General features: G+C 41.3%; 1 protein-coding gene across 1 annotated transcript in view; it reads right to left on the bottom strand.

Annotated features, from left to right (window-relative positions):
- slc35f4 (solute carrier family 35 member F4) overlaps positions 1-8,185 on the bottom strand; it is a 37,829-nt gene extending 29,644 nt beyond the window's left edge. The window contains exon 1 of the mRNA XM_034159441.1: positions 7,969-8,185. Coding sequence (XP_034015332.1) covers positions 7,969-8,185 — 217 coding nt within the window. The remainder of the gene's footprint in view (positions 1-7,968) is intronic.
- Between the last annotated feature and the right edge of the window lie 19,545 nt (positions 8,186-27,730).

The following is a 27,730-nucleotide window of genomic DNA, read 5'->3' as shown; positions in this document are numbered from 1 at the left end:
AGCTGAGTGTCCCACGGGGTCCAAAGCGTTTACTTTGAAAAAATTAGAGTGTTCAAAGCAGGCCCGGTCACCTGAATACCCCAGCTAGGAATAATGGAAAAGGACTCCGGTTCTATTTTATGGGTTTTCTTTCTCTGAACTGGGGCCATGATTAAGAGGGACGGCCGGGGGCATTTGTATTGTGCTGCTGGAGGTGAAATTCTTGGATCGGTGCGAGATGGACAAAAGTGAAAGCATTTGCCAAGAATGTTTTCATTAATAAAGAACAAAAGTCAGAGGTTCAAAGACGATCAGATACCATCGTAGTTCCGACCATAAGCGATGCCAACTAGCGATCCAGCGGCGTTATTCCCATGACCATCCTCATTTACTCGACTGATATCAGCCAGCCATTTATCCCTTCTGTCTCGACCTTTGTGGCGCTTTGGGAGCTCGAAAAAAATACACCTTTCGAACTTTTAACTTATCATGGTTGGTACAGCCAACTGCAACACACGATCATGGCATTCTCTGTGAAAACTAGTGTATATTAAGTAGAAAAAACATGGCAGAACAATGCAAGCGTGATGGATGTCAAGTAGGAAATAAGTGTGACAGTGGTTTGTTTTCAGTGGCTCGCTGGTTACTATGCGCGCTGCTATGTGCGCTCACATCAAGGACCTGGATATCAGACCGTACCTGTTGTGTGGGCCGCCAGAAGAGGAGGTACTGCTGGCCCACCACCAGAGGGCGCCCTGCCTGAAGTGCGGGCTTCAGGTACGAGAGGGCGCTGCCGCCACGGACACAGCCGGGAGTGACAGCTGTTACTCATTACTTCCTGACAGCTGTCACTCATTCTTCATCACCTCACTCCATAAAACCCAGACGTCATCTCCACCTCATCGCCGAGATATCGTACTTCATTGAAGGTAATATCCTCAGCCGTTTTGTGTTACAATATATCTGTATATTGTGAGTGTTTGCAGGAGTACCGGTTCCTCTTTCTGTGGAAGCTGAGTGAGTGCAGGATGGCACTCTTTTTCCCTGAGGAATCACTGCGGTACTCATCACATATTGAGTGAGAGGTGGAGGTGGCATTCCCACCGTTGTTGTTGCTGGGTGTACACACACCCACACTTGACTGTCTTTGTTCTTCGCCAGCAGTACCAGATCCGACAGTCGGAGACGGTGATCACCTGGGAATTCGGGACTTGGCGGCTCCAGTATTCAGCAGGTTCGGTGGTGGCGGAAATCGTGTGGTTCCGGCCCTTCTCAGGACAGACGTATTCTATCCTCGAGCCTGCCCACATGTCACCTTTGTAATTTGACTGTAATCATATTCTGAGATTGTCTGTATATTCGTTGTGCACATTTCACAACATTAAATTGTTCCTTTTTGGCTCATCTATTGACCGTTCATTTGCGCCCCCTGTTGTGGGTCCGTGTCACTACACTTTCACAACAGTACCTACATGTTGAAGCATAAACGTGGAGGTTCCCAAAAAGGTTTAGCATGCTAAGATCAGATGATCAAAGTGTACATAAACAGTTAAATGAACAAATAAAATTAAACATTACTTTGCATTCAACATACAGTTTACTCACAATATAGAAAGTATTAAATGACAAGAAAATGTTATGTGTCGGACGCAGCTCGGAGAACCGACCAGCGTTTGAAGGACCCAGTATGAAATAAGCAGAGCACGGTACAAAGGCTAACTGAATTTAATACATAACAGTGATACAAAAAACAACAAAAGAAAGTGCGGTCTGGCGTGGTGCGCTCCCAGCAGCGCTAACGGTCCGGAGCCAGAAGCTGTTCGGACCCAAGGACCCCGCCGACACCCCCCAGGTGGCCGCAACAAACCGAGTCTGTGAAAGAAGGAACCATTATGTGAGTCCACACTCTACACACAGAGAGAACACTTAAAGGTGTACATAAACAGCAAACACTTCCTGGCTTGATTACTAATCAGCTTCCCAACCTGCAGGCATGGAACATCCAGTTCACAAAACTCCACTGCAGTGGAAGCCGATACATGACTAACATACAGCTCAATATAATAAGGTGTGAGGGACACCACATTTACTGACTGTATAAATGTTAGTCACAAAATCTAACGTACCTCAGGAAGTGTGCTGACGAGCGTGAGACCTCACCCCCTCCTCTTTCACAGACCGTGCATCAAACCCTGGACGTTCTCTGCATCCACTGATGATGAGATGGCTCCCGAGACGACGATCTCACCCGTCTGGTCACAAGGTCGAGTCTCTGGCAAATACACACTGTATACTCCAGTCTTAAATGCCACCATGTTCCAATCCATATAGATGCACCTCAGCTGTGAGTCCTGACGAGCCGCAGGTGATCAGGGTGAGGTCCTGATAACCTCAGCAACACAGCCACTCAGTCCCAAATGCAAGCCACCTGGAAGGAAAAACAAAAGACAGAAACAAAAAGGCAGCCAGGCCCCCCAGCCATACAACAGAAAAATCACTTTAATAATCTAATGAGTGCATTTACTCTGGTTTAACCTCCTGCTTCTCCATCTTCTCAAGATGATCGTTGCAGATGCATGATTTGTCAGTTTTGCTTATTGTATTAGTGCCAACAGGAACAAATGTAAGATGTTTTTGACTGTTAAACTTTATATTAAAAAAGATAGCGGACTTAAAGTTAGCTTTATGCTGCATTCAGAACCCTTGAAAGTTCGGAGAGTCTGCCCTCTAGCTCGGGGAAAACTGTCTCGAAAGCTATGCCAGGCCAGAATTTCACTTGAAAGCTTTAGAGGAAATGGAGCAACCAAGTTAACATCACAGCTGTGGCGGCACCATTTCCAACTGCTAAGACAGAAATGTTTCTAATGTTGAAAATGCATCTTTAATTGATTTTTTAAGAAGATATTGCTGCTATATTTAATATATTCACATTCTGTGTACGATTAGCAAAGTTACCAGCACCACACATCAGCAAAAATGTCTTTAACAATTTAATTTAGCCTAAAAGATAATGTCAGCCTCTGTACTGTGGTATAGGCTAGGTAGCTGATGACTCAAATTCGAAAAACATGTTTCAAAGACTCTCCAGGGTAATGTCATGAGTGCACTTTTTCTGGAAGTAGGGTTGTTCTTACGTCGGGTAGTTCCGAATATCTGAGTGTTGTGAATGCAGCCTAACTTCATTTAATGGAAGCTAATTGATTCACTAATTTTTATAAGTTAGCAGAAAAGCTAATCTGCTAACAAAAAAGTTAGCTTAGCTAATAAGCGGTTAGCTGAACTGAGCCCACCACTGATAATTTCACACTGGTCAACCTTCCCGGAGCAACTCCAGTTGTATGTGGAGAAATGTGCTTCTCTTGGTGTTCTTAAGGCTAACGCCACATGGACACAGGGATTTCTGAAGATGGGGATTTGATGCATTCATTACTAGAGACATTCGTCATGAAATGCCCCGTGCGCAGTACTACACTCAACAAAAATATAAACGCAACACTTTTGGTTTTGCCCCCATTTTGTATGAGATGAACTCAAAGATCTAAAACTTTTTCCACATACACAATATCACCATTTCCCTCAAATATTGTTCACAAACCAGTCTAAATCTGTGATAGTGAGCACTTCTCTTTTGCTGAGATAATCCATCCCACCTCACAGGTGTGCCATATCAAGATGCTGATTAGACACCATGATTAGTGCACAGGTGTGCCTTAGACTGTCCACAATAAAGTGGACAGTCTAAGTATCAGCATCAGCATCAGTATCATCCTGATACTGATGCTGATGCTGATACTTAGACTGATGATACAATGAGCATAACAATGAAAGGCAATCCCAAAACTCCACAGTATACGCCCAAGGGGTGCCACATACAGGGAGAAAAGCATGGGAAGTACTCCTCCAAGGCATGTACCCACCAAATATGACGTTTCTGCGAGCAATAGGTGCCGAGCTATGTTGCGGCGAAGGATTTGACAGTTGTGACCACTGGTGACCTTGAAAAGTAGGTTAAGGTCCCTGACCTTCAAACCCATGTGAAGTACTCCTCCAAGGCATGTACCCACCAAATATGAGGTTTTTGCGAGCAATAGGTGCCAAGCTACGTTGCGGCAAACAAATTGCGGACGGACAGATGGACGGACGGACAACCCGGACGCTATATGCCCCGCCTCGCGGCGCAAGTATCGTACAGGGCATAAAAAATAAAATAAAATTGTGTCGACACAAGAACTGTTTAAAAAAATTCACATGAGCACAAAACACATTGTCAAGAGCGGTCAAGAGCATGCTAGCTCTTTTTCAACCAGGGTTACAACTGGGTGTTCTCCAAAACAGGCGAGAACATTGGTAGCAGTGTCTGTATTGAATATAGCAACACAGACAGAGGCGTCCAAAGCTCACTGACACCTGTTTTTCAACAGAGAAGGCCAGTAATTACGTAAGCATCTAAACTATCCAACTAGCAACAACAAAAACAGCGGTATTTTAGCTACCTCCATCACTGCATAAAATCGCCTCATGCAGACAATTGGGCACCGCGGCCTTGTTTGAGGGCGGGCGCTAAAAGGGTCAAATATGATGCATATGACATAATTTCTCTATTTCCGGGGACAACATGGCACTTTCTTTGAGTTTTTGGGCAAATTACACACAAACAAAGTGAAAATGCAAAGAAAACGTGACAATGTGGTGGAAAGTGGATATATGTTGCATTTTTTATGACTCAGAGCTCAAACATGTTGAGGCGGTTGTATAGGCGAGAAAACGCAGCTGCTCTGGTTAGCTATGTAGGCTAACACTTATCAACACAACTTCTCACATTTGCCTTGTCTTCCCTTCTCCATTGGGAACCAAAAAAAAAAACTGCACTTTCGCAACTGCTGCTGTGATTGCAGCCGAAAACAAAACAGTACACCATTTTCCCATTAGAAGTGACACTGTTTATGGGAAGAGACTAATTCCTGGGCGGAGTGTGGGAGTGTCAGCGGAAACCATTTTAAAACAGGCACGTCTTAAACCAGCAGGTCCGCTAGGTGGCAGCGAGTATGCTTTTAAGTTTACTGAGCCGGGCTGAATGGTTTGTGCTGAAACTCCCACACTCCGCCCGGGGATTCTCTGCCGTGTTCGTGCCAGCTGTCCCCAAATGTGGTCAAATCCCGCACTATCGCGTAGGGGTTCAAATGAGACGTTGCTGCCCTATAGACACATTGCACATGTTGACATTGCAAGGCAACAACTTGTCTATGTAAATGTCCAAACGGAGTTTCTGAAAAGTTTTACCCTGGAAGAAGTTTTGCAAAAGCTCGGTTTTCAGTCGCCTAAAATGCAGTTTGCATCTGGATGAAAGCCCAGAAATGTAGAAAAAGCCAAGTCTACTAAAATACCCATGTACATATGGACAGGGACTAAGCGGACGTAGTAGCCAACTGCTAAACTGGGCCGATTCTGCTTAACGTCTGCGAGCTGAGAGGATCCGCTGTGCGCAGAACAGCGTGGCTGCACATGTTGATGGATTACCTTCAATCCAGTAATGAATCCACACATGTTGAAGATTGCAAAAGCTGTTCTCTCTCTGCTGTTAATATCAATCACAATTTCAGGATCACCCCTGGACAAAGTGCCTCCTCAGCATTCCAATCCCAACCTTTATCTCTGTGTCAGCAAAATTCCCAGTATTGCTCCACTGATCAAAGCGCGGGTGACAAATGAAAATAATAAAGGAGCTGAATGTGTTTTTGCACTGGGATATACATCAAACATCTCTGGCTGTATTCACATGTATCACGGGACGAGCAGGCGTGTTTGCCATTTGGAAAATTGATTGCTTTAATTATGTGCAAACATTTGAAAAACATTTCAGTTTGAAGCTGCTGTAAAGGGTTGTTTGATCTAGACCATCCTTAACTGTTCATTTTTAAATAGCATTAATAAATACCACCATACTTGGCACATGTGCACACGCAGTCGTACCTCCTCCAAGCAGGTTGTGTGATAACAGACATTTGTCTGTTGTTTGGATTAGACAGATAGTTTCCAGCCAAACTCTTTGAAATTTGGTGAAGTAATCATTCTTAAGAAGAGGAAGACTTGGCATTTGTGGGCATAGCTTTGTCATCAGTCACATCTAGATGGGGATCTTCTTGGATTATTATGTGAACACCGGTTTGCACGATGACCCAAAACTTTGATGGACTGTGATGAAATTTTCTGAAAAGACAGTCAATGGATCAGGGAAGAGCCAATTCACTTTAGAAAGCAGACCTCAAATGTTTTAATTTTGTTTGATCTCTTTCCTAGTATTTCAAGACCTAGCCTTATGACATCATAAAGACATAATAGACAGATCTGAAATTAAAACTGTCATTGCTCAAGACAAAATTTGGCAGAGTGATCAATATCACCTAGGGAATGGTGAACCCATTGCGTGGATCAAGATCCACGTGTGAAAATGAATTAATTGGGATCCATTAGCAAATTGTTCATTATTTCATTACCTTCTTTTATATAATGGGATGAGGCATTGTGCAAGATTCTGATTAACTGCTCAAAACAATTTCACAATAAATTTCGATGGATTGATCCCCCTCTGAGCAGAAGAACCCTTCAAATTTTAATCGAGAACCAGATATTCAGATATGGTGTGTGGGGGTGGGAATAGGGGTGGAAGGATTGGGGGGGGGGTTGCTTTTCTTTCACCGAGTAAAAAGAGGTATTGTGCACATTTCCATCAATTGCTCAAACCATTTTCAGTTGAATACAAAAATTAGTGCCATGATCATTGCCATCAACAGAATTAAACCACTATATGTGGTGTTTGATCAGGATCCACGTGTGAAAGGGACACAGAGATGAACTGGAATCCAGATGCAAATTTTGGCTAATTTCACTACCCTCTTATAGATTTTAAAATGGGGTATTACTCAGTATTTTGATTAACTCAAAACATTTTCAGCATTTTCATCATCATCGTTTTTCATCACTCTCAGCAAGCAGAAGAGCCCCTTTGATTTTGGTATTAATTATGATCCATGTGTAAATTGGGCTTCAGATGTAACTTTTGGATAGTTTTGATAATGAGATATTTTTCAACCTATTAATCTAATTTCATTTCTTCTCATATCCTTGAAATCCAGAGGTATGATCAATCTCATCAAGATGAAGCATTCTTTGCATCTAGTAAGACCCTTCGGCTGCTCCTTTGTTTGCACTCGGGGTCGCCACAGCAAATCCAAGGTGGAGCTGCATGTTGAATTGGCACAAGTTTTACGCCGAAGAAGCATCCTTTGCCTCTATGGATCTTAAATTATTATTTGGTCTTTCTTTTGAGATGGAGGCACGATGCAACATTACTATCAACTACACAAAACATTTCAGACAGAAATACAAAATATGATTGATTGATGAATCTTCAATCAATCCATCTAGACAACCTGTTACATTTTGTATTAATTGTGATCAAGAAGTCAATTCAGAATGATTTCAAACTCTCTCTTACACATGGAGATTTATTTTATTTTATTTTAGATCTGTTCCTCAAAAACTAATTCTCTGATCTTGGTGCAGTCTGTCTCTTATATTCTCCATGACAGAATCAACAAGTCCGGAATTAATGTCTCCAGAGCCTTATTTGGATCTGGATTTCTTCAAGTGAACTTGCACAGGTGTGATGTTAATGAAGCTGTAATAAATCATGTTTTTTAATCTCAGTGCATGCTTTGATTTTGGTGGAAGTGTGTTCCTGACAGCTTTGACATCTCTCTCATTAACCCTCCACCTGACACTGATTGACACCAAGCTGCTTCATTAAAGCCACGATGACCCACCTGACTTCTGGCAAAGTCATTTTAGCCAGAGAAGAACAATGATGTGAAATATGACAACAGTATTTGTTTGTGCGTGCGCGTTTATCCATCCTCTATTCTTCCCTGACGCAGACTGTCGCAGCCTCCGATCGCCATCCCTCTACTTTCTTGTCATCTTTTCACTCACTTCTATGACTGGAGTACCCCGGGTTGTAGCCGTAGTAGCCGGTGATCCTCAGAATCCGGTCCTCGATGTCGTGCACTCCGTTGGCCGTCACTTTGGCGCCGCTGCTGTCCGTGAAGACGGCGCGACTGCCGCCGGCCGCTGAGTGGGAGCTGATCAGGGGCTCCAGCCGGATGCAAGGCGGCTCTCCGCTCTCCAGGGCGCCCTTTGTGCCGATCATCGTGGGTCAGACGAGCCGCGATCACCATAAGACCTTTAAAGTCAGAGACGCATGAACAATGAGCAGCCAGAGGAGCGCATCCAGAGCCGCGCACACATTCCACCAGTGATGCTCCCGGACGCAGAGAGTGCGCAAGGTGACCAAACTCCAGCAGACTGGCACGTGTGCAACACTAGGGGGCGTAAATAACATTAAAAACAGAAGTGCGTGTGGCGCCATTATACAGTGGCGGTTCTAGATTATCTTAACTGGGGGGGTAATTCAGTATTAAAACTGTCACACAGGTTGTCATAGCAAAATTCTGCACAAACACTGTCATTTTTTATTATTAACACTCATTTTCATCAGTACACAACATGAAATGTACTAATCTGTGCACATGGGGTCCATCCATGTGGACCCTACCAGAACGTCTTGTTTGTTTAAAAAAACAAAACCAAAATACCATTAACATGTTTTTATTTATGCCAATGGGGAAAAAAAAAAACTTGAGTGTCTGGGTGATAAGCCACATTTTATTTTGAAAGACTTAACTTTTTTCCTCTTTTTCGAACGTTTGCACAGTGCCCGTAGAAAGTATGTATTCCTATTCGCCCTATTGGTATATCCCATAATCCTTTGTGCACCAGAGAGTTACTGCAGTCTAAATAACACAGAGAAATTACATGAGGACTATTGCAAATGAACATTATACTAACAAAATGTAATTTTTGTTATGCTTTTCATTATGTTAATAAGAGACTGCATGCATGAGACCCTGAAAACTTGAAATATTCCAAATAATCCGTGTCTGCTATGTTTAAACTGCGTGGAATTTAATAAACGCAAACTGAATTTCAGACTTCTTATATATCATCACCTAAATGACTTAGGCCATTATTTTAGGAAGGTGACGAGATATTGCTCTGGAACAAACAGGACAAATAAGGACAATAAGCAGGACATTAAAGAGCAAACTTCACTTTCCCCCAGAACAACATGAACAGGAAGTAATCACAGCTCACAGCGATTCCCACTGAAAATAACGGAGGAACAACCTGAGCTTCTGGCATGTTTACATAAAACAAACACAATAACAATGTCTATAAACTCAGAGAATATATTCATGAGAGCTTTAGGCACAATATACAAAGAGTTTTATGTTGTGATGTTAACGCTGTTGTCCGTGTGCAGCAGTTAAAGTGCAGCCTGATCAGAGCATCTCAGCGCAGTTCTCAATGTCAATGAAATCTCGCAGAATGGCGATCTCTTTGAAGTTTTGCGAGATTTTGCGGGATTTGAAATCTCAGTAGGGCAAATAGAAAAGTGGGAGCTTTGTTGATGATCTTTGTCGAAGCTGGTGCATGAGAACATTCCGCTTTGTGATAATAAAGCAAGAAGTGTCTGTGTGTCTGTCTGTGGCTCACATATCTCAGAGTGTTTGTGTATTATTCATTTCTTTAATTTATTTCTTCCATTTCTCCCCCATAAACGCTTTAGACATAGGCTTCTGTTTAAGGCAGAGAGTGACTCATCTTTGTCAATGATCTTTGTTAAAGCTGGCGGTGAAAATGTTCCATCTTGGGCCAATAATTATGACGACTTCAAAATAAAGGTTTTGAAAATGGATCCCCAAAACTGTTCATAATAAAGGATGTACATCAATGTGCTATGTGCAGGCCATATCTGAACGCTGAGGCCGATCTAACAAACAGTCACAGAAATATGTGAGCCACATACACACAGATGCATCTTGCTTTACAGATAGTACATAAATGACATTCATTCAGTCATCTTCTGTACCCGCTTATTCCAATCAAGGATCACAGTGGAAGAGTTTGGGGCTGAAGTCTATCCCAGCAGTCTGAACATGACTTTTCAATGCAAAAATTCAATTCAAACTTCTCCCTGCAGTTGCTCTGATGCAAATAACTGCATAAAAACTGCTCTGACAGTACTTATTAAAAAAAATTGACACTAAGCTGAAAATGCTGCTCTCTAGTCCAACAAGATACCAGAAAAGTTTCTAATGAAGGTCACAACATTTATGCAAAGTGGATCAAAATAATGTGAAATGAAAGACAATTGTATAGGTGACACATATATAAAATTTATGCTGAATAAATATAATGGTTCAGAAAACCTATCAATAAATATACACCTGGAGTTTGGACGGACCCCAGGGCTTGGTTCCATAAAGCTGTCAAATATTTTAGTCTACTAAGCTTACTTAGTCGACTAAGGTTAGTCACCCAACATCATCCGTCTAATATTTGCATTTTGTATCACCAGTTATCCATCTTCATGATGAAGTGGTATAGAGGAGGATTTTCTTAAAATGACATCCTGAAAGTTTAGCTACAAATTTCCAGAAGGTACATCTAAGTTGCAAGCCTAGATTTGATCTGTTTTGGTGGAAGAAAATTCTTCTACGCTCTACTCCACTATGACGCTAAGAGTGGTGATGCAAAATGCGAAATTTGCACTGTGCACAGTTTCTCCAATCACAGCCACATAAACCTATAACTTCTGGGTTGTCTGGGTGTCTTGGTGGCTTTCCTCACTCTTGTCCTTCTTGCACAGTTACTTGATTTTTGAGAACTGTCTACTAATTTAATTAATTCTATTTATTGCATTTATATAGCGCTAAATCATAAAGTTGCCTCGAGGCACTTCACACAAATAAGGTCTAACCTTACCAACCCCTAGAGCAAGCACACAGGTGGCAGCAGTAAGGAAAAACTCTCTCTGATGATTTGAGGAAGAAACCTCAAGCAGACCAGACTCAAATAGATGACTGACATTCCACTGTTAAAGGAGATTTTGTAATGAAAGACTTGTGGACGGATTCGCGCGTCGGCACCCAGCCGCTCATCGCGTGGCACCACAGCAAAACACCTCTGTTGGAAGCATTACAGGACAAGTTTGAACATGCCCAGCTGTTAAACAATTTCTCGGATACTCACTCGACTGAAAGCCATCGAAAACCTCCTGAATCTTACGAATGGTTATCAACACGGAGGTGTTGGCTAAAGTTAAAATATTAGCCAGAGAGAAGAAATGGTTTGAGAGAGGGGTCAAGGAGGCATTCTTTGTGAAATGTTTGAAACCCAGCCTTAACCGGGGAGGGGGTCTGAGACACGCTTTATCCCCTGTTTACAATGGGGTACTCAGGTCAAAGGAGTTTCAGTCTTTTGTTCATGGTAATGAGTCATTCACGTCATCAGCAGTCGTCAAGGGAGCCATCAGGAGAGGATCCGTCCCATCATTAGGAGGGACAGCTGCCCTGTCATTAGGAGGGTGCTAACTAGCGCACAATAGGTGCTAATTAGAGCTATTGTTTAAACACTAGCCTATAGCAGTCTGCCTCTTCGTAGGAGGGGTCTGGTTAGGTTTAAAACTCCAGCTTTTGTGACTTCTGATTATTCTTCTCTACAAGAGTCAAGACAGAAGTCAGACTACCAGAGCAAGAATTTTAGCTGAGGAAGCTTCTGCGATTTGAAGTGAAACGTCCTCGCGTCAAGCAACCCAGTCCAGTCGAAGATTCAAGCTTCTCTACAACCATTAATGAAACATAATCTGCTTCAAGTACCATATAGTAAACATCCTGGTTCAATTCACCTTTGTCTCATGTAAAATATAGGGGGGAAAAATAGCCTTCAAAAAATATAATTTTTAATGTAATTCCATAGGAATCATTCTAACAGTTCACCCAGAAGTTGAAGTGTAAGACTTTCCGTGGGTCAGTGAACATTGTGGACTGGCTCTGTCGTCCCCCTGCACACCTCGCTGATGTTTCCGCTTATTGTTCATAATAAAATATGTATGTGCTTTTTGAGAACACGATGCAGGTTCAGTTCCCAGCTATCGACTGCACCATTCTCTTGAACACGAGCCACAAGTGTTATTTTTCGTTCCGAGCACTTTTAATGTCTTCCTGTAAGTACATTAAAGTTGGTGCCGTAACAGTTATTATTTCTAAGCTCTTCTGAATTGCATTCAGAGGTAAAAAAAAAAAAACAGAACAATCTCTTGGACACAGATGGTCACAGGTTCTTGTGCTGACTTGAGGATGCTCCACTTGACTGGCTCCCCCAGCTTGCAGATTCTGCACATACCCCCCCCCCCCCCCCCCCCCTAAAAACTGCATGGGCTACAAATCCAATAACACAAGATGCAGTATTTCAGCGTTTCTCCAATACGCCTCTTTCCAAGTCCTCCTCTGTCTGTGTAAAATTGATTCCTGGTGTGTGTGGAGAATTTGCGCCCCTGTTGGCATTGTTGTGCAGACACACACACACACACACACACACACACACACACACACACACACACACACACACACACACACACACACACACACACACACACACACACACACACTGGGTTTTATGATGCCCTTGGACACCAGAAGTGCCTCCTCCCCTCTCTTACTTACTGAACCAATCTCCATCTCATGTTCTTTTGTTTCAGATTGTTTGCGCTCCAAAGAACTTATCTCACACATTCAGTTCAGGGACAGCTTGAGACTGCAACAATGAAATGCCAATGCCCACAACGCTCCTCCACGCCTTACGAGTCTTGCTAATTTATTATTGGCTACTTTCTTTTACAAGTCAGCGTAACTGCAGTCCAAGAAAGTTTTCTTCACATCACCTACTTTTGCTCGGCGCTTTACAGTTTACAGTTTGTGCAACACACAATGTCAAGAGCTGTGTATGACATTATGCCCTGTTTCATGGAAAACAAGCACAGGCAGCTCTAGGGTGGGGCTTCGTGGAGCTGTTGATCTCCAAGAATTTTAATAATCGTACCAGACAAGTGGCGTTCACACTTTGCAGTCACATTTTTCATCTTTTGTTTTGCAGATTCTCCAACTGATCTGCTGTTTTAGTGCCCCCTGTTTCCGTAGCACCAATGAGATATTGTATATTTGCTGCTCTGGAATAAAGTGATCAACTTTGTGCCACTAGTGTAACCAAAGTTGTATTTAACTTTGTTGCGATTACGTCCGCCAAGGATGTAATAAAATCATTGGCGACAAATTCCCATTTACTTTTTTTTTGATAATTTTAATACAAACCTACCAAATAAACCTTACATGATGCATATTCAGTATGTTACCTATACAAGATAAATGGCATAGGTAACATAATTACTATGCAATTCAAACAATATACTTTATGTATTTTAAATAAATACTGTCATTATTATTACATATTATATATAAAGCCGAGGATTATGCATTTCAAATGAATAGGATTTATTACAGTAATTAATATGCATCATGTAAGGTTTATTTGGTGGGTTTGTATTAAAATGATCTAAAAAGGTAAATGGGAATTTGTCATGTAATAAAATTACATAAATCTTAAAAGTTAGGGTTAAATATTTCTGTGAGTGCACATCATCAGCATTTATTTGATTTTGACTCTGGGACATTGAAGCAGCTGATTTTTCAGAAACAATTCAATTCATTTTTTGGAAAATCCGTGCTCGGCGGCACAGACCATTTGAACTTGAGAGCCTGGTGGAAATTTTCCATTATTGGTGGCTTAAAACTCTCAACTGCAATGCGCGGAAGAAACAGCTTGGCTTCAGCTCAGAAACCTCCCCCTCTTCTCCTCCTGCTCAGCAGTAAACAGAGCAGAGAGCAGGCAGCATGAGAGGTTTCGCAGACATACCTGTCAACTTTAAAAAGCTGTGCAACCCCCACCACCATGAACACACATGAATGTGCTTTTTTGAGTTGGGTCTACATATATTTCTTATATTATTATATATTATTACATATATAATAATAATAATAATAATAATAATAATAATAATAATAATAATAATAATAATAATAATAATATATATATATATATATATATATATATATATATATATATATATATATATATATATATATATATATATATATATATATATATAAAATAATATAACATTCTATATTATATATTTATTGGATGGAAATCCTGCACTTTTTTTTTTTGGAGTGCATTATGAACCAATCATGCCCCCATCTAAAGTTCTTGGAGCTGCCAGTATGTCTGAGGTAGTCTTTTGAAATATTACTTTCTATCAGCAGCTAATGCATTAAAAAAAAAAAGAACTCATCTCAAACAGGAAATTGTTCTTTGATTGCAGTGGGCTCATTAAAAATCCTTACAGCAATAACCGACATTAACAAAACACTTCATGCATGAGCGGTGACATACAGACGTCTGGCTTTTTACAAGTGAAAATGTTGTTTTAGCATTAAAAAAATTTTTTTTTAAAAACATCCAATCCTTGCAGCAATAACTTAAAAGCTCTCCCATGAAAAAGCTCATCATATCATCTCTAATGTCATCTAATTGTCCCCCAGCGAGGAGGGCGGAATGAGGCCTAGAGTGTGGAGCATTCCCACACACACACACCGCGGTGTGCACAAACATGTCCCACCTCCCTGCTCTCTCAGTGCTTCAGTCCCACAGCAATCAAAGTATGTGAGCTTAAAAGCCACCGGTGGTGAGCCCAGACGTTTATCTCTACCTGTTTTACATGCCATCAAGCACATTTCCCATTCGTCTACAGTGATGCTCCTTCTGTGCAGCGTGCACAGTTACTGTGTGCCAAAGAGTCTGGCTTCTATTTTAAAATAGATCCCAGTTCTTATTTTGATGCTGAGGGATAGTGGAATTTTTTTTTAAATCAAATGATTGTTTGACCAAATGGTGTGTAAAAGTTTGTTGCGCATCGGTGAATAAATGTGTGGTGTGCAGTCAGCTTTTGTCTGAAATGAATAAAAGGACAAACACAGCAGACAAAATGTCCCATGTCAGTTCATGACAGCCCGACTGTCGTGCACCGCCGCCGCCACTCCTCACGGACGCTCGACAAGTCACCTTAGAGATCAGTGACCAGCTCTCCTGCCACCTGCTGTATAAATATTCAATGCGCACTAAAGATAACCCGAGTGGAGCAGCAGGGACAGACGAGGCCGACTGACGACTGAAGTGGTTTTCATTTGAATATAAAGTGAGATCAGCTATGTGAGGACACGTCGTCCTCTTTGAAACTGAGGTAATAACATCCACAGCTTTCCGTGACTTTCCACAGAATTGTAGCTTATGTACGTATGTATATACAGGAACCACACAACCCCACCACACATAGAACTCACCACAAACACACACAACCCCACCACACATACAACTCACCACAAACACACACAACCCCACCACACATACAACTCACCACAAACACACACAACCCCACCACACATACAACTCACCACAAACACACACAACCCCACCACACATACAACTCACCACAAACACACACAACCCCACCACACATACAACTCACCACAAACACACACAACCCCACCACACATACAACTCACCACAAACACACACAACCCCACCACACATACAACTCACCACAAACACACACAACCCCACCACACATACAACTCACCACAAACACACACAACCCCACCACACATACAACTCACCACAAACACACACAACTCCACCACACATACAACTCACCACAAACACACACATACAACCCCGCCACACGCACAACCCCCATACACTCGCAACCCCCTATGCACAACTCACCACACACACGCACCCACAACCCCACCACACATACAACCCCCCTAGACACACAATCCCACCACACACAACCCCGCCACACTCACAACACTCCACACACAACCCCGCCACCTGCACAACAATCCACACACAAACAACCCAGCCGCACACAAATCCCCAAGACAATCCCACCACACACACAACCTTGCCACACAGACACAACCCCACCACACACACACACACACACACACACACTCCACACCCACACAACTCACCACACACACACAACCCACCACATACAAGCAACAACACCACATATGCAATCGTCTACACACTACCCTGCAACACTACAACCCCCTGCACACACACAACACCATTACACGCACAACTTGCCACACACCAACAACCCCGCTAAACACACAACCTCACCACACACACACACTCAACCTCCCTACACAAATAACATCACCACACACAACATCACCACACACAACCCCCCATGAATGCACAACTCTGCCACACACTCAATCCTCCCTACGCATACAGCCCCACACACAACCTCGCCACACACGCAACCCCCCACGCAAACATAAGTCCTTCACACACAAACCCCAACACTCACAATGCCTTAACTTCCCCCACACACACACTCACAACCCCCCACACACAAAACCTCTGTCCACACAGCCCCACCCACACACACAACCTCTGTCCACACAACCACCACACACACTCAAATACACACAAAACGCTGCTACACGCAACACCCCATGCACACACAATCTTCCACACACACTCACAATGCGTTAACCCCCCCCCGCACACACACACTCACAATGCGTTACCCCCCCCCCGCACACACACACACACACACACACACACAATGCGTTACCCCTCCCTCCACACACACACACACAATGCCACCACACACTTACAATGCCGTAACCTCATCAAACACAACCCCCGCTTACACAAACCCCCCCACACACACATGTTGCATGTAGGGTGGGTTTTGCCAGTGCACATAAATGGCCTCTCTTGCTTGTGCAATTAAGAATCAAATTGTATAAATGCTGATAAATCAGAGCCCATCTGCAAAGAAATGCACCTGCCTTCACGTTCTCACCAGCTGCAATCGCCCGCCCTCTTTTACAGATGTACGTTTTTTTTTTAAAGGCCATTTTCAGATTGATTGTTTTGTTGATTTGCTGAACTGTGCATTCTGGGTACTTTTACTTATTTCTGTCCTGCAAACATTCTGGACTCACATCTTCATTTCATTCTATATTCTGTGACCTTTGTTCATTCAAGTTAATGGTTACATTATATTCTGGTTCTGACTGTGTTCCTTTCTTGGTTCCTGTTAAATTTTCCTGTATTTTTTGGGGGGAGGAGGGCACATCAAGTCAAGCATGCGAACGCGTCAGAGCTTGAATCCCCATCGATGTGGCATCTCAGCATTAAATCAATATCTCACTCTGCTCAATTTAGAAACTGCAATTTTGCTCCTTTAAATATCCTACATGTTACGTAACGCAGTTAATCATATCAGCGTTACGCTTGTTGTTTCTGTTCTGTTATTTCATGCAGGTGGGCCAAACCTGCGTCCGTCTGTGAAGCACCTGCTGAATGTGGGAGGTGGTTTGTTGCAGATTTATGGCCTCTAGGACTAACAGAATTAAATTCCTTCTGTTTTTCTGCACGCTTCATCCCTCCTCACTGCAGTCAGAGTGATGGATTAAGCTGCTTGTGTGAAGGAGTGTGTCTGTGTGTGTGGGGGGGCAATGATGACCAAAAGCTGGACAACAGCAGCAGAGTCGAACATTTAGTCTGACCGGACCCCGAAGGGAATGAGTAATGTTCACATTAGCCTAAGTTCTGTTTCATTCTCGCTCAATCTGAATTTCAATTATTCCAAGATGTTTATTGTGACTGAGGCCGCTCGATACTTTGCATTTGAAGTGAGTGCATCATCTCGCCGCATCACACGAACGCTGACAGGAACATCACTACACGCAGTCGCAAACAAACTTTGTGCAACCTCACTTCTTGGAGTTGCAACAAAGAGCTAGAAAATTTTGTTTCGGTTGATACAGAAAGTAAAAGCAATAGCAGTAGATGTTGGAGATATTTAACTATTGCTTGATTTCTGCTTGTAACCTGACACCGCCCAACATTTACCTATCTGTGCTTCAATTTCAATTTATTTTCATTTATATTGCGCCAAATCACAACAAAGTTGCCTCAAGGTGCTTCACACAAGTAAGGCCTAACCTTTCCAATCCCCCGAGCAAGCACACATGTAGCAGTGGTGAGGAAAAACTCCCTCTGATGACTTGAGGAAGAAACCTTAAGCAGACCAGACCCAAAGGGGTGACCCTCTGCTTGGGCCATGCTACCAACATGATTTATAAAACAATTCACAAAACGAATATACAGGATATATATTTGCTGTTGTGAACATGCTTTGCTCAAGAGAAAAAGCAGTAAGCTTTACCTACCAGACTCCACCTGCCAAGCTCCTAAACTCTACAAATCCATCCCTTGAAGGAGTTCTAATTGTCCATCTGTATTTATCTCACAGTATTATCAACCCTATCAGTCGGTCTTCTGGCAACTTAGCTGGAGCTCTTTGGAGCCAGTTAAATGCCAAAAAGTAGAAAGTGTTAATTTATTGACTGGGCTAGGCTAGCAAGTTTGCAGTCATCATCTGGACAAGAAGTTAACAAATATTGAAAGACAATGTATTTGTAATACCTGGACAAGTCACAGTAAGTTATACCAACCTGTTTTGGAGAATAGAGCAGGATTTTATGAATCTGGATTTTGACACAGCTTGCTAACATGACAGCCAATGATATAACAGCCATCAGCTTCAGGAGGTTCAAGAGGTTCCTTAGTTGCAAGTTGCACTCCAGCCAGCAGTGGAAGAAATGCAACACAGCGTAAGTTCTAACGGAGGACTCAAATCATTAAGTAGTCACTCAAAATGGGTTAATTAGCATCATCTTGAATCTCTAAACAAGCAGGTGTTTCCTATTAGGTCCCACGCAATAGGAACTGTGCACATCCCTTAAAACATCAGTGATTTCACTCACCTCTCACTGTTTACAGATCACTGACAAGACATCCCCTCCTCCACCCACTGCCACCAGTTGGTGTCTCTGCCTCTTCCATCAGCAGGATTTGTGATCTTCTCAACTCTGCGGCAAATCTACTACACCATAGACTAAAACGTTCCATACATGATGTCGTATTAAAATTAGCAAGTTGAACTTGCCTCCTGAGTCTTTCTGTTAGAACTATGGAGATCAAGAGCTCATTTCATTTCAGTGGAGCTTTATTGACATGGAAACATACATTTACATTGTCAAAGGAAGTGTTACATAGAGTAAAAAACAAAAATTAACATTAAGAAAATATGCATACAGTTAACAACATTCTACAATAAATAAATGTGTAAATATGAGATGTGGGATTGAAATAATAGTAAAAAATTGTGCTTTTGGTGTAAAAATATACTATCCTATAAAATGTGATATGAGTTTCTGTATACACGTCTGAGTCAGATTAGACAAATTGAGACAGAACTGGTTACTGCAGAAAGGCTTTATTTAAAAAAAATCCTGCATCACTTCAACAACAGACAGTGGCATCAAAAATGTCTTGCAAATTGAGAAAACATAAAAATCATCACAACACTCTATTATCTTTACCTCTATTACTTTATTGATGATTTTGCCCTTCAGCGAGCTACATTTTTATATTTTATTATTTTATTTCCTCTGTGTTGTGGATCTTCGCGAGCATCTTTGTTTTTATGTGTGACGTGAATTTGCAGCAGGCACCTTATCAAATTAAATAATTGCACGTGTTGTGTTCTCTGTGTTTGCAAGGGTTTTCTGGATTTGCAAGACATCTTTTTGATGCAACTACCTGTTGCAGAACTGATATTGATGCACATTGGTTGTGTTTGTGTGTCTTTTCTGCATTTGCTAGTGTTGCCTTAATTGTGTCTGTGTTGTGGTCTCTCACGGCCACCATATAATTGGCTGCAATGGGATGATGGGAAAGAGGTTGAAATCATAATCGCAACTGCTTCTTCATTTCCTCCAATTTGATCTGGGACCCGGTTTCAATTCAATTCAATTTATTGAACTTACAGACCGCCAAATCATGACAGTGTTGCCTCAAGGCGCTTCACAAAAAACAACAACAACAAATTAAACCAAAAGATCAAAGAGCATAATTAAAAGATTAAAAGCATAATAAAAAAGTAAAAAAAAAAGTAAAAACAATAAAAAGCATCATAAAACAATATGTTAATCATCTAAAATAGAAAACAAATGCATCTTCAATCGTGACTTAAAAGTTTCAGCAGAGTCTGACTGCCTCATTAACGGAGGGAGAGCATTCCACAGGACCGGGGCACAACAAGAGAAGGTTCTATTTCCTGCAGATTTTTTTTATTCACCCTAGGGACACAAAGTAAGCCTGCGTCCTGTGAACACAAAGCCTGGGCCGGTACGTAGGGTTTAAGTAGATCAGCCAAATAGGACGGTGCCGGTGCAGAGACAGGAAGCCAGTGAAGAGACGCCAAAATGGGAGTAATGTGGTCAAACTTTTTGTTTCGTGTCAAAAGTCTGGCAGCAGGATTTTGAACCAAGTGAAGACCCCTGATTCTGGCCTGCACCAACCCAGAAAATAAAACATTTTCATAAGGCAGTCTAATCTTTTATTCTGCTAAACTTACTTAGTCATCTAAGGTTAGTCTCCCAACATTATCCATCTAATCGCTGTTTCACATTGACAGCTAAACTTGTAGATTAGCCGTCTTCACATTAGTTTTAGTTGATGATTTGCACGGTCATAGCGGCCTCGCAGTGCCGTTGCCAAGAAATGCCTCCAATGCGCGGCAGTTTTGTTTACTTCCGGGTTGGCCCGTTTGCTACAAACATGGCCGACCTCGACATCCGTAAACATCACCAATGGATTATTCTGGTCCTGGAACATCCGCCCCCGCCGCAAGTCTCTCCTTCCTTCCTCCTCCATCAAGTGGCGCTACACGATAGCTGCCTTTTTTTGAGGTAAGACACTGAAGTTTTGTCAACTAAAATAAGATTAGCCTCCTCTGTACCAGGCTAAAAAACTTTAATCGGGTAACACAAAACGTTAGCCAACTAAGAGCTCTGTGCAGTGACTAATGTCAAAAGATGATTCGACTAAGTGAGTTTAGTCGACAAAACAAGATTAGAGTGCTTCATGAAAACAGGCCCAGATCAAAATCCTCATGTCCATGAGCCCCAGTCACAGACATCTGTCCCTGTAGAAGTTTATCGGCTGGACAACAGACTGTTCGGACTGGACAAAATCCTCAACCCGACACACTGGAACTGCTGAACAACAGCTGACCTCTGTGGACGGCCATTTTTCGATTCTGTGATGTGAACGCTAAGTGCACTCACAGCGCTACATGGAGACAGTTCCATTTGAGATGAGAGTCTGTTCTGCTCCACGGCAGATTAATGGTCCCACAGAACTATCAGTGTGGAGCCGCTCTCCTCACAACTCATTATGTACGCTCTAATTTGGGCTGATATCAGCCGGGAGGGTAAACTGTCACAGACCAACCCACCGAACTCTGATATGGAAACGGCACACCGGCTCTGGTAATTCAAGGTCAAAACGGGTATTGAAGGGAAGATGTGTTATGGGATTTGAAATTCTCCACAGAGTCCTCTGCACCAGGCTCTGTTGTTTGTCCTTTAATGAATCATGATCTGGGATTCTGCCAATGTTCTAGATGTCCCCTGTGGCTGCTGCTCAGGGTGAGGCAGAGACGTGTGGCCATGCATGTGGATTAGTGGGTCGGAACCGGTGTCGCTCTAAATCATCTTCTCCCAGCAACTCCAGCCTTAAGCCCTACGTCTTTATTTCTCCTCCCTTAGAGAGAGAGATGAAAATGTCCACATCACTACATATACTCTCAAATATCTTTTGTTAATGATATCTTTATGAGCCTGTGAACTCTAATGGACATCGTCATCATTTCTTTTTCTTTGCAAGATTGTTTGTTCAGGACTTGTGACCAACTCCAGATGTGCACATCTGTTTTTAACTGTTACTCTTTTATTATTTCAGGTAATGATTTGTGCACAGACCTCCAATGTAGATATGAAGTGTTCATTCTAAGTTTAAGAAAACACATTGCTTTATTGTTACAGGTAATTTTGCACAAATGAACAGATGGTTATGAAGGCTGCGTTCCATTTCTGCTAATAAACACCCATAAATGTTACTGTACCTTTAAATATGGAATTAAAAATTAAAAATATTCCTTTGTTTCTGCAGTGATTAAACTATTACTTAAGAAACCTTGACCCTAGTGTATTGAAAAACTATCGGCCGATAACAAATTTTTCTCTAAAATTCTGGAAAAAGTGGTGTCACGGCAGCTCGTAGACTATCTTACTGAGAATAATCTCTTTGAGCCACTGCAGTCTGCTTTTAGAAAATATCATTCCACAGAGACGGCTCTCACTAAAGTGGTGAATGATCTTCTGCTTACAATGGATTCGGACACCACTACGGTTCTGTTGCTGTTAGATCTCAGTGCTGCATTTGATACAGTGGATCATCATATTCTACTTGATAGGCTGGAAAATCATTTTGGGATTACTAGGAGTGCCCTTGCATGGCTGACGTCATACTTGACCAGTCGTTCTCACTGTGTTTTGTACAGTAACACTACCTCTAACCTTAGTGACATGAAATTTGGGGTTCTACAAGGCTCTGTCTTAGGCCCCCTGCTTTTCTCCCTTTATATAGCACCCCTTGGGCACATATTGCTGCGTTTTGGGATTACCTTTCACTGCTATGCAGATGATACTCAGTTATACATGCAGATAACTGCTGGTAATCTCATTCACATAAAATCCTTAGAAGATTGCCTTGCATCAGTGAGAAGTTGGATGTCTAGAAACTTCCTACTTTTAAAATCTGATAAGACTGAAATGATGGTTCTTGGTCCAGTGAGACATCGGCATCAATTTTACCAGATAACACTCAGCCTCGGCTCGTGTGTCATACATCACACTGACAAAGTGAGGAACTTTGGGGTAATTTTTGATCCTTCGTTGTCCTTTGGCCTCCACATTAGAAATATTACTAGGACTGCTTTCTTCCACCTGCGAAATATAGCGAAAATTCGCCCCATCTTGTCTATGGCTGATGCTGAGACCCTGATCCATGCATTTATCTCTTCTAGATTGGACTATTGCAATGTTCTATTTTCTGGTTTACTGCAGTCTAGTATTAGGGGTCTCCAATTGGTTCAAAATGCTGCTGCCAGACTTTTGACGTGAAGCAGAAAGTTCAACCACATTACACCCATTTTGGCATCCCTTCACTGGCTTCCTGTCCCAGGGAGATCAGATTTTAAGGTTCTGCTACTAACCTATAAAATTATTCATGGACTGGCACCTCCCTACCTAGCTGACCTAATTAAACCTTACGTACCGGCCCGGGCTTTACGTTCTCAGGGTGCAGGACTACTTTGTGTCCCTAAGGTGAATAAGAAGTCTGCGGGTCATAGAGCTTTCTCTTATCGCGCCCCTGTTCTGTGGAATGATCTCCCTGCGTCAATAAAACAGTCAGATTCTGTGGAGACTTTCAAGTCCAGACTTAAGACACACTTATTTTCCCTTTCATACTGGTACAGTTTTGTTTTACGCTTTTACTCTTTTAATTCATGTATTAGTAATTGGAGCGGGCTGCGGCCTCGACTTTACCTAAATTCTGGGTCTTTTAGTGAAGTTTAAGGCTAGTGGCCAGAGATCACCTTAGTATTTCTCTGTTTTTCTTGTTGTTTAATGCTGCCAAATTATACAGTATTTTTTTGTCTTTCTGATGCCTGATTCTGTTTTTTCTCTGTTTAAGGTGCAGCTCCATCCAGAGATGGGAGTTGTATTCGTGTTGGCGATCCTCCTGTCCTGTGCGCCAATAGCATTTCTTGTATATTTGTCCGTGAATTGTTCTGTAATTTATGTTTGTAGCATGGCCCAAGCAGAGGGTCACCCCTTTGAGTCTGGTCTGCTTGAGGTTTCTTCCTCAGAGGGAGTTTTTCCTTACCACTGTTGCTCTGGCGGTTGGTAAGGTTAGACCTTGCCTGTGTGAAGCGCTCTGAGGCAACTCTGTTGTGATTTGGCGCTATATAAATGAAAATCAATTAATTAAAATTGTACATGCTACTCTGGGTGGCTCACACTATTAAAAACACACACAGTTTGTACGTCCGCCAAGGACGTAATAAAATCATCGACATTTGTTTATTTATTTGTCTGTCTGTCTGTTAGCAGAATTATGTCAAAACTACTGCATGGATTTTTACAGAATGTCACCACAGATACATATTAGGGCATGGAAGACTCCATTAAATTTTGTTGCCAGATTTACCATACAACTGTATAATAAATCTGTCTGGAGTAGTCTGTTATCAAAACTGGGTGACCATAGAAGGAGGAGACTAGTGAGGGAAGCCACCAAAACACCAGAAGGAGTTCTATGATTGTGATTGGCGAAACTGTGCTTTATAAAAATGTATTTATTTATTTATTTAGCCGTTCCATACAGAGAAGGATTTTCTTAAACAAAAAAAGAAAGAAAATAAAAGAAAAACAGAATTTTCACATTGAAGTTGCTTTATGTGGTATTAGATTTAAAATGGATTATATATATATATACACACACACACAGGTTTTAATTTTTTTGGTTGTGTAATGTATTTATTTATAATTTTTTTTTACTGTTATATTTGTGCATTTACTGTCATTCAAGACACGTCATTTAGTGCTTTACAGCTATAACTAGAGTGCCACCCAATGGGCAGTCTGTTAAGTGCAGAAGCAGGATTAATTGGCAGTGGCATCAAACACAGAGATTACAGTTACAATCTTTCAAAATCTTGATATAAAATATTTAAGGTTCTTCACATTTAGCCAGAATATGACAAATATTCTTCGTCGTTGCAGAGCTGCATGATAGTGCGTCATAAAACAACATTATGTTCTACTTAATAACTGCAAGAACTTGTACTAATCTCAGATTCATGAATAATTCAAATTACTTCTTTTTTAGGTGACGTTAATGTAATATTCATAATATTATAGAGCCTTTTTTTTTTTGCAGTGACATTTTACACTCACTTGTAAAAATGTGTAAAAAGTACAGAAAGCAGTAATTGCCTCCAAAGGGACACAAGAGTCATTTCTTTGCCTAAAGTTGCTGGCAAGTGATAACCATTGCTTCTCTGAACAACAACCATTAATTATAACCAGCTCACTCAAAAACTCTATTTTAGGATTTTATTTTATTTTATTTTATTTTTAAAGGAGAAATGTTCTTCACTTAACTGCTGCAGAACAAGAAACTGTCTTCTGTCTTCACTGTTTTCTGTTTAAATGGATTATAGTAATCTGTGGAAATATTTTGTTCAGAAATTCTACCTTAAAAAAAAAGACGTGGTGTCTGCAACTACAAGGCACCAATATAAAAACCTTTAGCATCATCACACTATAATTGAACTCTGTCTGTCTGTCTGTCCATCCTACTCCTAACAAGTCTGACTTCCACCAAACCTAATATGCTGATGATGATCAACACCGGAACTACAATTAAAAGGGTTTGTTTTGGCAAAAGAAAGTCGTTGAGGTCAAAGGACAAATTTTTGGATGATTTATTTGTTTATTTACTCTGATGTTGACCACACCTGTCATACATACATGGGTGATTCTTTAACTATGGGTACTACTGGCCTTGTAAATGTAATTTCCACCACACCATTGCCTTACAATATAAAGTGCCTTGGGGCAACTGTTTGTTGTGATTTGGCGCTATATACATGTGCTCTGATGTCACTGTTTATCTCCATAGAAACTACCCAAACAATCTTTCACACAAACTGTTTAAAGGGACATTACAGTGTTGTGGTGGAAATTATGGCAATAATATGGGGAAAACTACATTTTGTTTAAAAAAAATCACAACAGTTGTATGACATTGAATACCTCAATTATGTTTTGATTATTTTACTGATATTTTATTCAGAGATATTTTAAAACATTAGAAAAAATGTTTCTTTACCATTCATTTTTATCATTGAAGATCAAAAGTCTGGGTGTGGGACAAGTACAAAATGGCAATATTTGCATATAATGATGCTGAAAAAAGGTGAAAAAGTCATCATAGACTACTAGAACAAATTTCTTAACACACCTTCATTGTAAAGATAACTATAAAAGTGTGAAATTTCCCCTTTTTTCTGTTTTTCATACAATATGATCAAAGGACATAATAAGTGCCCGTAGTCTAAGAATCACCCACATACTAAGTAGGTTGTGGAATTGCAGAGATGAGGTAAAATTTAACCAAGCAAATTTAACTAAGCTCATTTGAAATGGACAGACACAAAGTGGAAAAGTGTGCTGTGGTCTGATGAGTCCACATTTCAAATTGTTTTTGTAAATCATGGAAGTCGTGTCCTCCGGACAAAAGAGGAAAAAGACCATCCAGATTGTTACCAGCACAAAGTTCAAAAGCCAGCATCTGTGATGGTATGGGGGTGTGTTAGTGCCCATGGCATGGCAACTTACACATCTGATACAACAGCGTGGCTTCTTAGCAAAAGAGTGCAGGTACTAGACTGGCCTGTCTGCAGTCCATACGTGTCGCCTATTGAAAATGTGTGGCACATTATGAATTGCAAAATACGACAACAGAGACCCTGGACTGTTGAACAACTGAAGTCGTACATTGAGCAAGAATGGGAAAGAATTCCACCTACAAAGCTTCAACAATTAGCGTCCTCATTTCCCAAACGCTTATTGAGTGTTGTTAGAAGGAAAGGTGATGTAACACAGTGGTAAACATACCACTGTCCCAGCTTTTTTGAAACGTGTTGCAGGCATCCATTTCAAAATGAGCAAATATTTGCACAAAAACAATAAAGTTTATCAGTTTGAACATAAAATATCTTGTCTTTGTGGTGTATTCAATTGAATATAGGTTGAAGAAGATTTGCAAATCATTGTATTCTGTTTTATTTACATTTTACACAATGTACCAACTTCATTGGAATTGGGGTTGTACATACATACATACTAATTAGGTTCTGGAATTGCAGATATGATGTCAAATTTATCAAAGTTTAGTTACTCGGCACAAGGTCATTGAGATCAAAGGTCAAATTTTTGGATGATTTATTTGTTTATTTACTCTGTTGTTGACCACACCTGTCATACATACATAAGTAGGTTCTGGAATTGCAGAGATGGGGTCAAATTGATCAAAGTTCAGTTACTAGGCGCAAGGTTGCTGATGTCAAAGGTCAAAATTTCAGTTTTTCACTATTACTTGCACCAAATTTGGCACACGTAGTAGCTGGGTTCTGGAATTGTTGAGAGGAGATCAGATTTACCAAAATTCAGACATTGGGGTCAATGTTCAAATCTTGTGTTTTTCACTCTGATTAGCTCCAAACCCGACAGACATACGGAGGTGGGTTCTGCATGTCGTTATGATTTTTGTTGTCTCAGGAGCATCCAAGTTTAGGATGGGCCTGGACCTGATGAAATGCCTTTCTTACGCAATACACAAGACTCCACAAATGTCAAAGTCAGAAATTTATAAGAAAAATTTTTCCCCCTTGCACTTCATCTGCATCATCCCAGCACACCCAGCTGTAAATGGGTGCACCTGCATCACACCAGGGGTGCTGTCCAGGGAAGGTCATGGACTCTCATCCACTTCATACTACAGAATTCCGGGATAAACACCAACAGGCCTCAGGGCATGTATAGGACTTATTCTCCTTTCCACACAACTTTTTTTCAGCCACCCAAACTGTTGTACGAAGTACAGCTTTAGGTGAATTTGCAACTCAGCCTGTCAGACAAAACTCAGGAAAAAAACATTGCAAAGT

Source organism: Thalassophryne amazonica, chromosome 19 (genome assembly GCF_902500255.1).
Source record: "Thalassophryne amazonica chromosome 19, fThaAma1.1, whole genome shotgun sequence".
Taxonomy (NCBI): Eukaryota; Metazoa; Chordata; class Actinopteri; order Batrachoidiformes; family Batrachoididae; genus Thalassophryne; species Thalassophryne amazonica.
This window is presented reverse-complemented; position numbering and strand designations above follow the sequence as displayed.